Raw genomic sequence first — 15,553 nt, 5'->3', positions numbered from 1 at the left:
CTAGATGTCACACGGGGTTCATGTTAGTTTTACTAAAACCTTATTGGATGTTGTTTTGTTTTACAATGGGTATTTGCTTAAAACCTAACGTAGGTCAATGTGTTTTTCTTTTCAGCAACTCGTTAATATTTCCGTTTAAAGCTTTTAAACATGACCGATTACTTACAATGGAAAGAATCGTGTAAAACGAATTTCGTGGCAAACGACCTCTATCCTACTACTCTCCAAAAGGGGAGACAAGACAATAAATATGATTTATTGGTCTTGGAGACATGTCTAGTAGAGAATGATGATTCTGCCTGATCCTTGATTCAGATGCTACTAATCATGTTAGTTTTTCTTACCAAGGATTCAGTTCCTGGTAAACATTGCCACAGGAAGAAATGACTCTTCGAGTCTGTACTGGTGAGGTTGTTTCAGTTGTTGCTGTAGACAAGCTAAAGTTATTTGTTGAAAAGAAACGTTATCTGTTACTGGATAATGTTTTTGTAGTTCCTCATATTAAGAGGAACTTAATCTCGGTTTCTTGTCTCATTGAACAAGGCTATATCGTCTTCTTTTCTGAGAATAAAGTGTGTATTTTCACGAATGGAATGAAGATTGGTTATGGTTCAATGGAAAATAACTTATATGTACTAAGGGCGTTAGTCATAAAAGCCTTGTTTAACACTGAAATGTTCAGTACGGCAACAACAGCTAAAAGACCAAAGGTTTCTCCAAAGGAAAACGCCCATCTTTGGCATTTAAGGTTAGGTCACATCAACCTCAATAGGATCGAGAAGTTGGTGAAAAGTTGTCAACCTCGTACTCTATTTTTCCTACAAAAATGAGTAACAAGCATGTTAAGTGAAATTATGAAAGGAGGTAAAGAAAGTAAGAAGATGGAGGAAGAAAATTCTAAGTGTTAGAAATACTTAGTTGGGTGGGTTTTAGATAAGATAACAAGTGAAAATTGGCTAAGTATGGAAGCAAAGTGTAGGCATGCGTTGATGGAGAAGTGTGGACGCATGAGGTTGTGTGTGTAGCAACCAAGGCTTGTAGAGGCTAAGTATTGAAGGCAAGGATAAACTATGCATTGGTACTAAGGATGAACGCATGAGTTGAAAGGCATGATGCATTGATAAGGCATGCGGCAGCCTATGTCGTGAGAGGATGACAAAGCGTGCGACAGCCTCACGCTGCGCGGACATAGGTGTTGGGCATTGGAGTTGCACGCGCTGGTGGATCGGGTAGTAAAAGGAGCAATGCTACCCGATGGTATGCGACAATGCTACTCGATGGCGCTATGCGGCAACGCTATGCGATGGTGCCATGAGGTAGTAGTACTAGATGACGAGCTAGGCGATGAGACAAACCATGGTGAACGCATGGTGAAACAACTTGCGTTACTAAGGCTTAACGCATGATTGATATGATAAGACAACTATGCATGGGCTAGGACATGCGTTGGCCTAGAAGTATGCGACCAAAGAAGGGACGCAATAGCCTTTAAGTGAGCTACGCATTAGCCAGATTGTGCGATGCGTCGAGAATGAGGTATACGACCATGTGGTTGCAAGCGTTGGCTTGGGAGCTGACCCTTACGTTGATAACCAAGAGGGAAAGATCATCTTGGTGGTTGATCAGCTAAACCAGTTGTCATACTCAGGTTTGATATTATCCTTCAAGGATGAGGTGGCAGCTTGATGTTAAAAGGAGAACATACAGCTGTTAGTTTAAAAAGGGGAAGCTCGACTTCAAATGGAGGTTTGAAGAAGTTTGCTCATGCAAATGAAGTAATTCCAGAGCCATTCAAACCCTGAGTATTTTTAGTTGTTGAGGCTGAAATGCCGGAGGGAGATCGGAATCGAGCTGGAGTATGAAGAATCCAACTGGAGGTTGAATTCTTGGGTAAGTTAGGCCAGTCTTAATGATCTGAGAATTCCGACTTAACCATGAGAAATTCTAAGTTGAAATTTTAAGTTAAGCTTGCTAAGACATTTTAGAGAGTGTTTATAAAAGGAAATTTCTTGAGAAAAGGCCTGGAAAATTAGTTATTAAAATTGAAAATTAACTCTGGAATCCTGAGCAAGCAGGCAGCTGCTTGGGTTGAACAAGCAAGCAACTTTAAGGGCTTGACGATGATGTTGAACGCATGCGTTGGAGGTTGAATTGGCACAAGGACGCGTTGAGAAGCATTAGACTATGCAACACATATTGAAGCCGTAAGCGCAAGGTTGCGTTGGAGTTTATGGGCGTAACCAGATGAACGCATGGGGCATGCGTTGATGTGCCACAAGATGGGCGCATGAGCGGAATGATGGGCGCAACCAGACGAACGCATGGGGCATGCATTGATGTGCCACAAGATGGGCACAACCAGACGAATGCATGAGGCATGCGTTTATGTGCCACAAGATGGGCGCAACTAGACGAACGCATGGGGCATGCGTTGATGTGTCACATGATGGGCGCATGAGCAGAATGATGGGCGTAACCAAACGAACGCATGGTGATAACTTGTAGAAATACAAGTTATTTTTGCTCTTAAGTTGGAACAACTAAGGTTTTTAATGATAAATTCTCCTCATTTTTAGAAGAAACGCATGGAATTACTCAAATTAGCAAACTCATGTAAAAGAAGTTTTATTATAATACTGCAGCATTAATGCATTATACTGCAGGATTTCAACAAGAAGTGTCGCAGGAAAAAGCTCTAACGCATGGGCCATGTGTCGGGGGAAATTCAACGCGGAGAAGATTCATTGATCTAAGTTAATTGTGTCACATCACCACTTGCAAGTATGGGCACCTATAACAGGCGGCGTCTGAAAAGCTTATGAGACAGGCGGCTGACCAGGGCATGGACTTTAATGCTGCCCATCACCAAGTGGAGATGACCAACGCCTATAAATAAATGAAGTCCCTCCAGAGATACATATACATACACAGAAATTTATCAAGATTCTCACTCTCTATAATAGTGTAGTCATAGTTATAGTTCCTTAGAAGTTGTGCTGTGGTGCCAAGACGATCAAAAGGGTAGAGAACCACCACCACCGCCGGTCAGGGAGCGAAGGAAGTCAAGCTTGAGAAAGACACTTCGTCCAACTCCTATACAAGTGATTGTACATAACAAAATTGACCCAAAGAGATACAAGAGATTGTACTCTACGGCTTGACTCAGTTCCTTTCATCTCATTTATCGCTTTCATTTCATTTGATCGAATATTGCTTTTATAAAGACAATTTGCTTCTTTATAAATTCATATATATGATCCATCACACTTGCCATTGTTTATTTCTTGTTTATGTTGAATGCATTTATACTTTATGAAAAATCTCATCTCAAACGCTTAAGCTAACTTGATCAATTGGTGAAAGCATCCTTAGCTTAGATTATTCGAAAGAATAGATAAGTCAGCATCAAGTAGGATGCCTAGTACATCTAGAGATAGATTTACTGGTGTCTATTGCATTCTGTGTTAGACGCATGCATCCTAGAGATAGGTTTTGTATGTTATTCGCATTGAGAAGTATTGAATAAAGTCTAATGCATAAACAAAGATAAGCAAATCATCCCATCTCATCCACATCACATTCTGATTTGTGTACACTCATCTTAGATCGAGCATACCACTTACATTAAAATCTATTTTCGCATGATCCATCACTCACTACTCAACTCTTTTGTATCTTCTTGCATAAGCATAACACTTTAGTGTAAATAACACATTTCTCTTCATACATTTAGGAAACCCCTACAATAGCTACAATGCAAGGTCTGCATTAACTTAATTGAATCCTTGAGTTCGACCCTAGACTTACCAGGAACCTAAACTGGATTTATACTTGGGTCTGGTTTAGGAAAACTTGAACATCAATAGTGGAGTGTTGTGCGTTCTGCTACATATCTCTAACGCACCAACGCGTTACAATCACATAAACACATCAAAGCATCAATGCATCATCTATACTTAGAACTTATTTTTCCAATTTATTTTATACAATACACTCCCAGCTCGAATCACGATAGTAATGAATAAGTTTTTGGCACCGTTGTCGGGGATTCAGAAATAATACTAACCAGAAATTTCATTTGTATCTTTTGTAGGAACACTTCAGTTAAGGGAGTATTACAAGCCAAGCCTAAGCTTGTGAACGTTTATGAGTAGGGAGAGCACTTCTGAATTCATATACGACCCCAAGATTGAAAGAACCTTCTAACGTAGAAACCGATCCAATTGTCATCGAAGGTTGAGGCAGCAACTTCTCAGACAATAGAACAGGCAACAAGCAATGGTGGACAATCAGGAAAATCAGAACTTAGATCAGCAACTAGCTCATACTGCACAAAATCCGATCCTAATGGCGAACAGCAGCACGCGTCCCACGAAAGTGTACGTGTCTCCTGTACTATATGATTTCTCTCCAGGAATCATATACCCAACGTCATATGGGACGAGGTTCGAGATGAAATCTGTAATGCTTCAAATGCTCTAGATTGTTGGACAATTTGGGGGTAGTTGTGGTGAAGATCCTCACACCCACATGAAGCATTTCCTAGAAACGTGTAATTCATTTGTGATTCCTAGAATCACCCCAGAGGCGATCAGACTGTCTTTGTTCCCCTATTCTTTGCGTGATGATGCAAAACAATGGATAAGCTCATTGGAGCCTGGTGAAATCACCACCTGGGAGAAGTTGGTGGGGAAATTTATGCAAAAATACTTCCCACCTACCACCAACGCGAGGAGGCGTCGAGAGATTATGAACTTTGAACAAGAAGAAGCTGAGACCTTAAGCGCCACATGGGAGCGTTTTAAGGGATTGGTAAAAAATTGCCCGAATCATGGACTACCACTAACTATCCAAATGGAGACTTTTTATGGTGGATTGAATAGAGCATCGCAGATGGCAGCAGACGTAGTGGTGGCTGGTGGAATTATGGATAAATCTTACACTAAGGCGAAAGAGATTTTAGACCGCATTGCTAAACATAACATGGAATGGGTGGACGATACATATAATGGAAGGGCTAACAGAAAGAAGAGATCTCAGAATGTTAATTCTATCGATTCCAATGCAATAACCACACTTTCTGCATAAGTGGCTACGATGACCAGCCTTTTGCATAACATAACGCTAGGAAACGCATCAAATCAGTAGCAGGTGACTCAGGTAGAAGTAATCGGGCAGCCCATGGTTAGCTGTGTGGGCTGTGGAGATCCTCACTTCTATGCTGATTGCCCACACAATCCTCAGTCAGTATGCTTCATTAAAAACAACCCATTTTCCAATACATATAATCTTGGATGGAGAAACCATCCAAAATTTTCTATTTTGCCACTTGCACGAGAACACCTTTTACCTTGCCCTCCGGAAGCTTTATTGATCGATCGACTAGTTGTAATGTGATCGTGGTTGGCCTTGCTTCGCCGATGTCCAACTTCTTAAAAATTGACGAGGGCATCAAATTTATGCTTGCCCCTAAATCATACAGTGCGTTCCCGACCATCTTCCCTCATATGGTGCAGGACAATGTAAAAGTCCCAGGGTCCTTCATTTTAGTAGGGAGATTGTTTTGAAACAGAGCGCTACACTCATATGTTAGTGCCACTATTTCATTTTCCCCAATCTTTCTCTTGTTGGCGAGAATATCCTTGAGAAATTTCACATAACTCGGCATCTGCTCTAATGCTTCTATAAGGGGAATGTTAATGTGTAGCTGTCGGAGAACGTCCAGAAACCTCTGAAATTGCTTGCTGTCGTCTTTCTTTTTCAGCCTGGACGGGAAAGGTGGAGGATCCCACCGTGTTTCTTGTTCACTTTGCTATTGGGTAAGGTTCTGTACTTGCTGTGTGTCATTCGCTGGAGGTTGCGTTGATTGAGAATTCATGTCTTGAGGAGCTTCATCTTTTGTAGATGGTCTTACTTTTGAACTGGTGCTGCTTCCATTATTAAGTAACTGGTCATCATCAATAGTCAAATTTGCTGGTACTTTTGTTACCACATCTGGTCCTTTTGGAATAATAGGGGCTTTCGTTCTGCCACTCCTCAATATCACTACATGACATTGTTCCTTTCCTCTTGGCCTTGACACTCCTGAGTTTCCATGCTGCGTACCAGGCGCTTTCTTCTTTAATTCCTTCGCAAGCTGATCTATCTAATCTTCTAATTCTTTAAGAGAGTCAGCTTGCGATTGTCTCATTGCCCCGCTCTTTTCAATGTAATGTTTTAATGATGTCTCCAGAGACGAGGTATTGGAAGAGGTATCATATGCGAACAGTTGGTCACAGGGTGGCGTACCTTGCGAATCACTTGGGCTGCAATCCAAATTAGTGAAGACCGGAGTGTTGTCTCGATCTTCTTGATAGCTGAATTGATAGAAACTATGGCCTTTTTGATTGAGATTCTCATCCAAACCAAAAAGTGGGTGACCCCACCAACCAGGGTTGTGGTTGTTGCCCAATGATTCATCATAAATAGCTATATGGGTTGTTGATTCCATGGGTAGACGTCTACCGAATGTATCTCTCTCCATTGAGTGCAATCCATTGCGAACTCATAAGTCGCTGCCTTAACCTGCGTTGTTCCTTGAGAGAGAGTTCTTTGCTGATTAGCCACCATCTGGAGGAGCGAGGTCATTGTGGTCATTTGTTCGACCAATGTGCTCATTGTGTTCGTTGGCACATCGACCCTTTTTACTCTTTCTTGCGCCTGACCTCTTATCTCAAGCCTGGTATCAATCCATTCGTTAGAATGTCGTGAGATGCGATCCAATATGTTCTTCGCTTCCGTATATGACTTATTCATTAATCCTTCTTTTGCGGAGGCATCGGTAACTGCTTGCGTTGATTGGTCGAGGCCATTGAAAAGGTTTCCATCAAAATACTGTCAGGAATCCTGATATGCGGATAGTTTTTCACTAACTGCCAGAATCAAACTTAGGCAGTGCTCAAGGTTTCATAACCCTTTTGTTCGAAATTCAAAACCTCCTTCTGCCTCCTTGCGTTGACAGACAGAGGGAAGAATCTGTTCATGAACCTATCAACCGACTGATCCCATTCATTAATTTCGTCTGGCTCTAATGCTTGGGCCCACCTCTTTGCTTCATCCCGCAATGTGTACGGGAATAGGTATAGTTTAAGACTTTCTTGAGTTACACCAGGCATGGAGAATGCACTACATATGTCTACAAAATTTGTCAAATGAGCATGTGGGCCTTCTCCCTGCAATCCTCTGAATTGCCCCACATTTTGAATCATTTGTAGCATAATAGGTTTTATTTCAAAGCTTGCATTCCCCTCGACTACTGGTCTTGATATTCCTGGTGAAAATTATAGAAATCTGGTGCTGCATATTCCCTCATAGGGATGTTCTGGTCAGCAGCAAGAAAAACGGGATCTTGCACTAGCAAATCTCTCCTCTGGTTTCCAGCAGGTGCCACATTCTCATCAGCCATACTTCTTCACCAATTAATTTAGCCCTGATGAACTCTGCGCGAAGAATACACTTGATCTCTGGGTCCGCTTAGAATTACCAGATCACTCTAGCACTCATAAGTCGTCAGACTGCTCTCCGCGTTGAATAGTCAGTACAAAGAGATCTGTCCTGCACATAACATAAAAATATTCAACACTAATCGTTAACCAAGTCCCCGACAACGGTGCCATAAACTTGTTACGCAAGTTTTGATAGGTATAATTGATGATGTTCTATGCTCGAAATGATGTTATACTACCGCTAGATATGCATTAATGATGGGTGTTCACGTAGTATGCCATACGTTGTCACAAGTTTCCTTACGATAGAACCAAGTGTAATTCCACTGCAAGTTTCTCGGTGTGATTCGAGGTCGAACAAGGGGACTGGTTTAGGTTATTGTGGTCTGTTCATGATATATGCGACCAGATTTTCAATCTTTAAAAATGTGTTTGTACAGGTATATAAATTGCGATAAAATAAAGTAAAGCAGTAAGATGCGATAATAAAACGAAATACAATAAACCTAAGCTAGATGATACAAGATACAGGCTTCATGTATAAGATGCTGGGGTCAAGCCTGGCTGTGAAAGTTGTGCAAAGACGTAGAATGCGGCAGAGTGTCTTATGAACAGAATAGAAAGAGAAAGACAAATAATATAAACAACACAAGTTCTCAATTGCGTTGAAGCTACAAATGTTGTCCCACTCTTCTCTTGGCGTACACCTTTCAGTGATCGGCCGCGCTCCCACATGTTTGTGGTGAAACAGAGACTAACGTAATGAATGCAAGGTTGCTTCCATGTTTGGAAGTACTACTCGCTTTAGTTAACACATTCTTCTGACCTTCTCTCGATAGATTAGAATGGCATCTTTACTTCTGCTCTCACAGGTGAAGATGTCGTCTAGCATGCCTTAGCTAAACGCATTTTATATCTTTAACACAGATTAAATACTTAGTTAATTCATATCGCTTATCAGGGAATTAAGAAGACATCATGAAGAAAGTGATTGAAGGGTGAACGGAAATAGACAGAAAATGATGAAGGAAAGCTATCGAAATAATTAATATCTCTATTAAGTGTTTGATACATGGTGTGAATGAAAAGAGAATGAGAAAGTGAAATACAACGATGAAAGAGATAGAATATGTCTTGGCACTGATTCGATGGAGATCTTCTTGCCGAATAGGATGGATTTGATGGTAGGAAGAGCTTCCCTCTCAGGCTTGCTCCACCGATAGCATGGATCTTTGCACAGAGCTTTCAATCGAGTGTTTGGCAGATTAGATATGAGATTCACCTCTCGGCCTTATCTTGTCTTCTTCCTGGGTTTTTTTACTTAAGCACTCAGCTCAGCCTTTTCTCTATAATCTGGCAGCACTTAGCCCCATATCCCGTAGCATAAATTTTCTCTGAAATCAATGGGGTATTTATAGGTGCAGATCTTTGACTCCGGCCTTGTGGTCCCCACTTGATTGTCATGGTAATTCTGAAGATGGAAGGATATTATTCCTTCTATTATGCAATCAGACAGTCAATTCTACACAACCGTTAGTTGTACATGTGTCTCAATGCTCCACTTTTGCGTTGCTCAGCTGCATATTTCGATCATGGATTCACATGCGGAGGTGTTTTTATTACCGCATGCAGTTGAAACACAGCTCTGGACCGACTGTCGCATTGTGCCATCATTGCGGTAATTGTCTCTTCATTGTTGATTGAAGAGCACAATGTGACAGAGATACATTGATCAGTTTCTTGTGAGCCTTGAGCGCAAGCGGTGACTTGGTCTTCTACAAAACAGAGTAAAATTCGGCTTGTCTTCCATCTTTATGGTGTTAGTGGGTGTAATTGCAAACATTTATAATTATTGTAATACTAGGTAATTTTCATACAATCGGCGCATATTCACTAACTTTTGGCCGCAATATCTAGATAAGGTGGCATAAATAACTTGTATTTCTACAAATTATCACTGAACGCACCATTCCCTAGACGTCTGATGAAGAAGAATGATGAACAACAATTCAAGCACTTTCTTGAGCTCCTAAGGCAATTTCATATCAATATTCCACTTATGGAGGCCTTGAATCAAATGCCAAAATATGTAAAAAATTTTAAGGACATTTTGACGAAGAAAAGAAGAGTCAGCAAAACGGAAGTAATCACGCTAACGCAGGAGTGCAATGCATTAGTAAGCAACAGTCTACCCAAGAAATAGAAGGACCCTGGGAGCTTCACAGTTTCTTGCTCGATAGGAGGATTGGATGTGGGTCATGCGTTGTGCGATTTTAGAGCTAGCATTAATCTCATGCCACTCTCAATCTTTAAGAAATTGGGAATTGGCGAAGCACAACCCACTTCTATTACTCTTCAACTTGCTGACAAAATAATTAAGTACCCAGAAGGAAAGATTGAAGGCGTTTTGGTAAAGGTTGACAACTTCATATTCCCAGCAGACTTTATTATCTTGGACTATGAAGCGGAAATGGATGTACCAATTATCCTTGGACGCCCCTTTCTAGCTACTGGGAAAGTTTTAATAGACGTGCATAAAGGAGAATTAACTATGCACGTAGAAAATCAAGAGGTGAAGTTTAATGTATTAAACGCATTAAAGTTCCCGGACAATGAAGATTGTCAACTGAACAATATAGAGTTGCCTGAAGAAGAAGCGAACCATGTATGCAAGGTCCTCGAATTGTAGGAGAACCTGAAAGAACCAGAGCTGCCAAGTCTGAGTGAGCGGCGGACAAAACCAATGCGTCCATCACTTGAGGAACCACCAGAACTTGAGTTGAAACCGTTACCTAATCACCTGAAATATGCCTTCCTTGGATCCAACAAAACTTTACCTGTGATCATTTCCGTGAATCTTACTGAGCCTAACGAGCACTCTCTCTTGCAGATGCTAAAAAAGCACATGCGTGCAATAGGTTGGACGCTAGTAGATATCCGTGGCATCAGCCTTTCTTATTGCATGCATAAGATCAAGCTGGAAGAAGGGAAGTCGGGATCAATTGAGCCTCAAAGAAGGCTGAACCCCATAATGAAAGAAGTGGTTAAGAAAGAAATTTTAAAATGGCTGGACACGGAAGTTATCAATCCTATATCCGACAGTAGCTGGGTAAGCCCAGTTCAATGCGTTCCCAAGAAAAGGGCAACGACTGTGATAGTCAATAGCAATAATGAACTCATACCTTCGAGGACTGTCACGGGCTGGCGCATTTGTATGGATTATAGGAAGCTCAACGTAGCAACCGAGAAAGACCACTTCCCCCTTCCTTTCATTGACCAAATGCTTGACAAACTTGCTGGCAAAGAATTTTATTGCTTTCTTGATGGAAACTCTGGTTATAACCAAATTTTGATTGATCCAGAAGATTAGGAGAAGACAACGTTTACCTATCCCTTTGGAAAATTTGCATTCAAACACATGCCCTTTGGGCTGTGTAATGCACCTGGAACATTCCAAAGGTGTATGATGGCTATTTTCTCTGACTTCTTAGAGAATACCGTTGAAGTTTTCATGAATGATTTCTCAGTATTTGGAGACTCATTCCAATCATGATTAGATAATTTGGAGGATATCCTTGCTCGATGCGAGGAAACAAACCTTGTGCTGAATTAGGAAAAATGTCACTTCATGGTGACAGAAGGAATTGTCTTAGGCCACAAAGTATCTAAAGCTAGGTTGGAAGTAGATGAAGCTAAGATAGATGTCATAGCAAAACTTCCACCTCCATCAAATGTTAAAGCTCTGCGAAGTTTTCTAGGGCATGCTGGCTTCTATCAAGGTTCGTTAGAGGATTATCTCAAATTGCGCGACCACTTAGTGCATTATTAGAGGTGAACCGGCCCTATGATTTCAATGAAGACTGCTGTGACGCATTTGAAACATTGAAATATGCATTGACTACAGCACCGGTATTAATAGCACCGGACTGGATGCAGCGTTTTATTCTCATGTGCGACGCGAGTGATGTGGCAATAGGAACAATGTTAGGGAAGAAGAAGGGAAATTTGATACATCCCATCTCTTACGCATCCAAAACACTGAATGACTCTCAGGAACACTACACCACTACTGAAAAAGAAATGTTGGCTGTAGTGTTTGGTATCGAGAAGTTTCGATCTTCTTTAGTTGGTACGTCAGCCACCATCTATACCTATCGCTCAGTCATAAAATTCCTGATGAGTAAAAAGGACGCGAAGCCAAGATTAATAAGATGAGTGCTGTTGTTACAGGAATTTGATATTGATATTCAGAACAGAAAGGGAACTGAGAATCAAGTGGCTGACCACCTGTCCAGGCTAGAAAATAAGGAAATGCAAGATCAAGAAAGTGAAATCAAGAATGCATTTCCTGATGAAAGCCTATTCAGAGTTAAAGGTAGGGAACCTTGGTATGCGAACATAGTCAATTATTTAACTACCAAGCAATTCCCTGGGAACTTCAATTCTCAGCAAAAGAAACGGTTAGTACATGACAACAAATTTTATTTTTGGGATGAATCGTTTCTCTATAAACAAGGCCCTGACTTCATAATGCGTCGATGCGTTCCAAAAGAGGAGACACAATGCATCTTGGCCGAGTGTCATGACTCTTTTTAAGGAGGGCATTTCAGTGGGCAAAGAACCGCTGCGAAGATCCTTCAAAGCGGATACTTCTGGCCCACCCTCTTCAAAGATGCGAGGGAGTTTGTTCGTAAATGTGACCCCTGCCAACACACTGGGAATATTTCTTCAAGAGACGCAACGCCCTTGAATAATATTCTCGAAGTTGAGCTGTTTGATGTTTGGGGTATTGATTTTATAGGACCTTTTCCCTTGTCCTGCGGCCAACAATATATCCTGTTTGCAGTAGACTATGTATCAAAGTGGGTAGAAGCAGTAGCTTGTGCTAGGAATGATACGTCAACTGTTTCCAAGTTTCTTACCAGGAACATTTTCACACGATTTGGAATGCCAAGAGCCCTGATAAGTGACGAAGGTACGCACTTCATTAATCGCATCATTTCTAAATTACTTGCCAAATATAATGTTAGGCATAAGATCGCTACCGCTTACCACCCACAAACAAATGGTCAAGCTGAAGTATCCAATAGAGAAATCAAATCTATCTTGGAGAAAGTTGTCAACGCATCGTGGAAGAACTGGGCACAGAGGCTAGATAAAGTGCTTTGGACCTACAAGACTGCCTACAAAACTCCTATAAGTATGTCTCCATACTCTCTAGTATTTGGAAAAGCTTGTCACTTACCTTTAGAGTTGGAGCACAAGGCTTTTTTGGTAGTTAAGAAGCTAAATTTGAACTTGGACGCCGCGGGCGCTCAACGCAAACTTCAGCTCAATGAGCTTGAGGAGTGGCGATTGAACGCGTATGAGAACCAAGCTTTAAAAAGAGAAGACAAAATGTTGGCACGACCAACGCATTAGTAAGAAAGAGCTTATTGTTGGCCAAAAAGTTCTATTATTCAATTCACGTCTGCGTTTGTTTCCAGGGAAGTTAAAATCCAGGTGGTCAGGACCCTTTATCATTAAGACTCTTTCCATATGGAGCAATGGAATTAACACGGGAGGATGGCACCAACGCGTTCAAAATAAATGGCCAAAGAGTGAAGCCATACTTTGAAGATGGCATGGAATGTCAAAAGTTATCTCTCGCACTACGCAAAGCCAGCTGAGGCCTGCGTCGAAGCATCCCTGCGCTCGCATTGACATACATTCCAGGGACGCTTCCTCTATTCTTGTCTTTTTGCATTCTGTATTTTACAATGCGTTTGAGTTTGTTGGTTTGTTTGTTTGTCTATTTTTTAAGATTGATTGTTCTTTGTTTCTTCCTTCATAAGTTATAAATTTTACTTGTTTTTTTTAAAGTTGTGTATAATTGAGATGGGAATAACAAACGCGTCAAACTCAAGTCTAACTCATGGTTCAGTTGGAGGGACGCGTCTAAAAAATACAAAGCACTCGAGTGCTTAGAAACCCAAGAACGTCCTTTCGACTTTGCATTTATTACGGACGTTAGGCACCGCCTGACGTCACCTCACTCTCTCTCCCAGCCTATATAAGATGAAACGCTTCGTTTTCTTCTTCCTCATTTCCCACTCGAGCCATCTGTGAAAAGAAAAAGAAAACCCTAGCCCTCTTCATTTTCCCTCACTGCCAATCTGTTCAAACGTCTCTCCGGCCACAATGTCGTCTGCATCTGATAGTCAAAATCAAACCATGAGCTTTGGAAATGACTCACCGGTAAGTTTCTACTCCTTCTCGTCTGTTTCGACTTCACCTCCCCCAAGCCCTCGAAAAACCTCAAAAACCCTCTGTTTAAATCAAACCTATGCACGACGGAGCAACCTCCACCTCCCAGAGACCGTCTTGGTCGAAGCCTACCACAACAACCACAAAACTTCCTTCTAAAACCACCAAATCCATTGCAACCCTTCCTACCAAGACTCCTCAACCAAAACCCAAAACTACCTCTAAGCCAAAGCCCAAAACACCTTCAAAATCGAGGCAGCGTCCGTCATCTACGGCTGCCAATAAGCCCTACACCAAGCCTGCCCCACCATCACTCATTCCTAACATAACTCTGGTGGTGCCACGCATGACCCACTTCCAGCCTACCTTCACAATGCTCCATCACCACCCGTGCGTCCACCACCCCCACTTTTTACAAGTTATCATATGAGGCATGCGTTAATGTGCCACAAGACGGGCACATGAGCTAAACGATGGCCGCACATGTTGCTATGCGATAGGCAATAGGCGTGAGTTGAAGGCTTAGTCGTATAGGAGGCTTGAACGATCGACGCAATTTTCAAGTTACCCCCACCAGTGAATATAAAAATACTTAGAAGCTTCCTGGAACATGCTGGGTTTTATAGAAGATTTATACGCAACTTCTCCCAGATCGCAAGGCCCTTAAGTACAGCCCTTGAAGCTGGCCGAGTATATAATTTTGATGACGCGTGCACCAAAGCATTCAACACATTGAAAGATGCGCTCATCTTCGCACCCATTTTGATTGCACCAGATTGGACGCAACCATTTGCGTTGATGTGCGATGCCAGCAGATATGCTGTGTGCGTAGTATTAAGTCAGCGCAAGGACAAGGTATTGAATCCTATTTATTATGCAAGTAAAACATTGAACGATGCGCAGGAAAACTATACAACCACAGAAAAAGAAATGCTCGCAGTGGTATTTGCACTGAAGAAATTCCGACAATATTTAATTGGAACAACCGTTGTGGTGTATATGGATCACTCTGCGATCAAGTATTTGATGACAAAGAAGGATGCAAAACCAAGGCTTATATGGTGGGTGTTGCTACTGCAAGAATTTGATCTAGAGATTAAAGACCGGAAGGGCACCGAGAACCAAGTCGCGGATCATTTGTCAAGATTGGAGAATTGCGAGGTTCAAGGTAAAGAAAAAGATATTGAAGAAAGATTCCCCGATGAGCTGCTGATGGTAGTGGGCATTAATGTTTCCTGGTATGCGGACATCGTGAACTTCATCGTTTGCGGTCAAATACCAGACGACTATTCTTACCAGCAGAAGAAAAAGCTAAGACATGATGCCAAATTCTATTTCTGGGACGACCCATTCCTATATCGATAAAGACCTGATCATATATTACGTCGATGCGTTCCTAAGAACGAAGTCAAGCATATTCTAGAGCTTTGTCATGAGTCCCCGTATGAAGGACATTTTAGGGGGCAGCAGACTGTCGCAAAGGTTTTACAATGTGGATATTTCTAGCCAACGCTGTTCAAGGATGCCCAAGCCCACATTGTGCAATGCGACAGATGTCAGAGAACGGGAAATATGTCAAAAAGAAATGAAATGCCATTGACATCAATCTTAGAAGTGGAATTATTTGATGTTTGGGGAATTGACTTCATGGGCCCGTTTCCACCATCAGAAGGTCATCACTATATCCTGATTGCGGTTTATTATGTATCAAAATGGGTTGAGGCTATCACATGTGCCAAGAATGATGCGGCTACAGTGGCGAAGTTTCTGAAGAAGAACATTTTTGCTCGATATGCGATGCCACGGGCCTTAATAAGCGATGA

At 41.6% G+C, this 15,553-nt stretch overlaps 1 protein-coding gene and 1 non-coding gene across 2 annotated transcripts; one reads left to right on the top strand and one right to left on the bottom strand.

Annotated features, from left to right (window-relative positions):
* Window positions 1-4,734: 4,734 nt before the first annotated feature.
* Window positions 4,735-4,838, bottom strand: LOC120076961 (small nucleolar RNA R71). Its single transcript, XR_005481705.1, has one exon. It is a non-coding gene; the product is annotated as a small nucleolar RNA R71 (small nucleolar RNA).
* Window positions 4,839-9,777: 4,939 nt separating this feature from the next.
* Window positions 9,778-10,173, top strand: LOC150036443 (uncharacterized). Its single transcript, XM_090313128.1, has one exon. It carries the CDS (start codon window positions 9,778-9,780, stop codon window positions 10,171-10,173), a length of 396 nt encoding a protein of 131 aa, XP_090169254.1.
* The last annotated feature ends 5,380 nt before the right edge of the window (window positions 10,174-15,553 follow it).

The sequence above is a fragment of the Benincasa hispida genome, chromosome 4 (genome assembly GCF_027475165.1).
Source record: "Benincasa hispida cultivar pf3 chromosome 4, pf3_genome.v1.1, whole genome shotgun sequence".
NCBI lineage: Eukaryota > Viridiplantae > Streptophyta > Magnoliopsida > Cucurbitales > Cucurbitaceae > Benincasa > Benincasa hispida.
The sequence above is the reverse complement of the archived record's forward strand: the minus strand, read 5'-3'. Positions and strand labels throughout refer to the sequence as shown.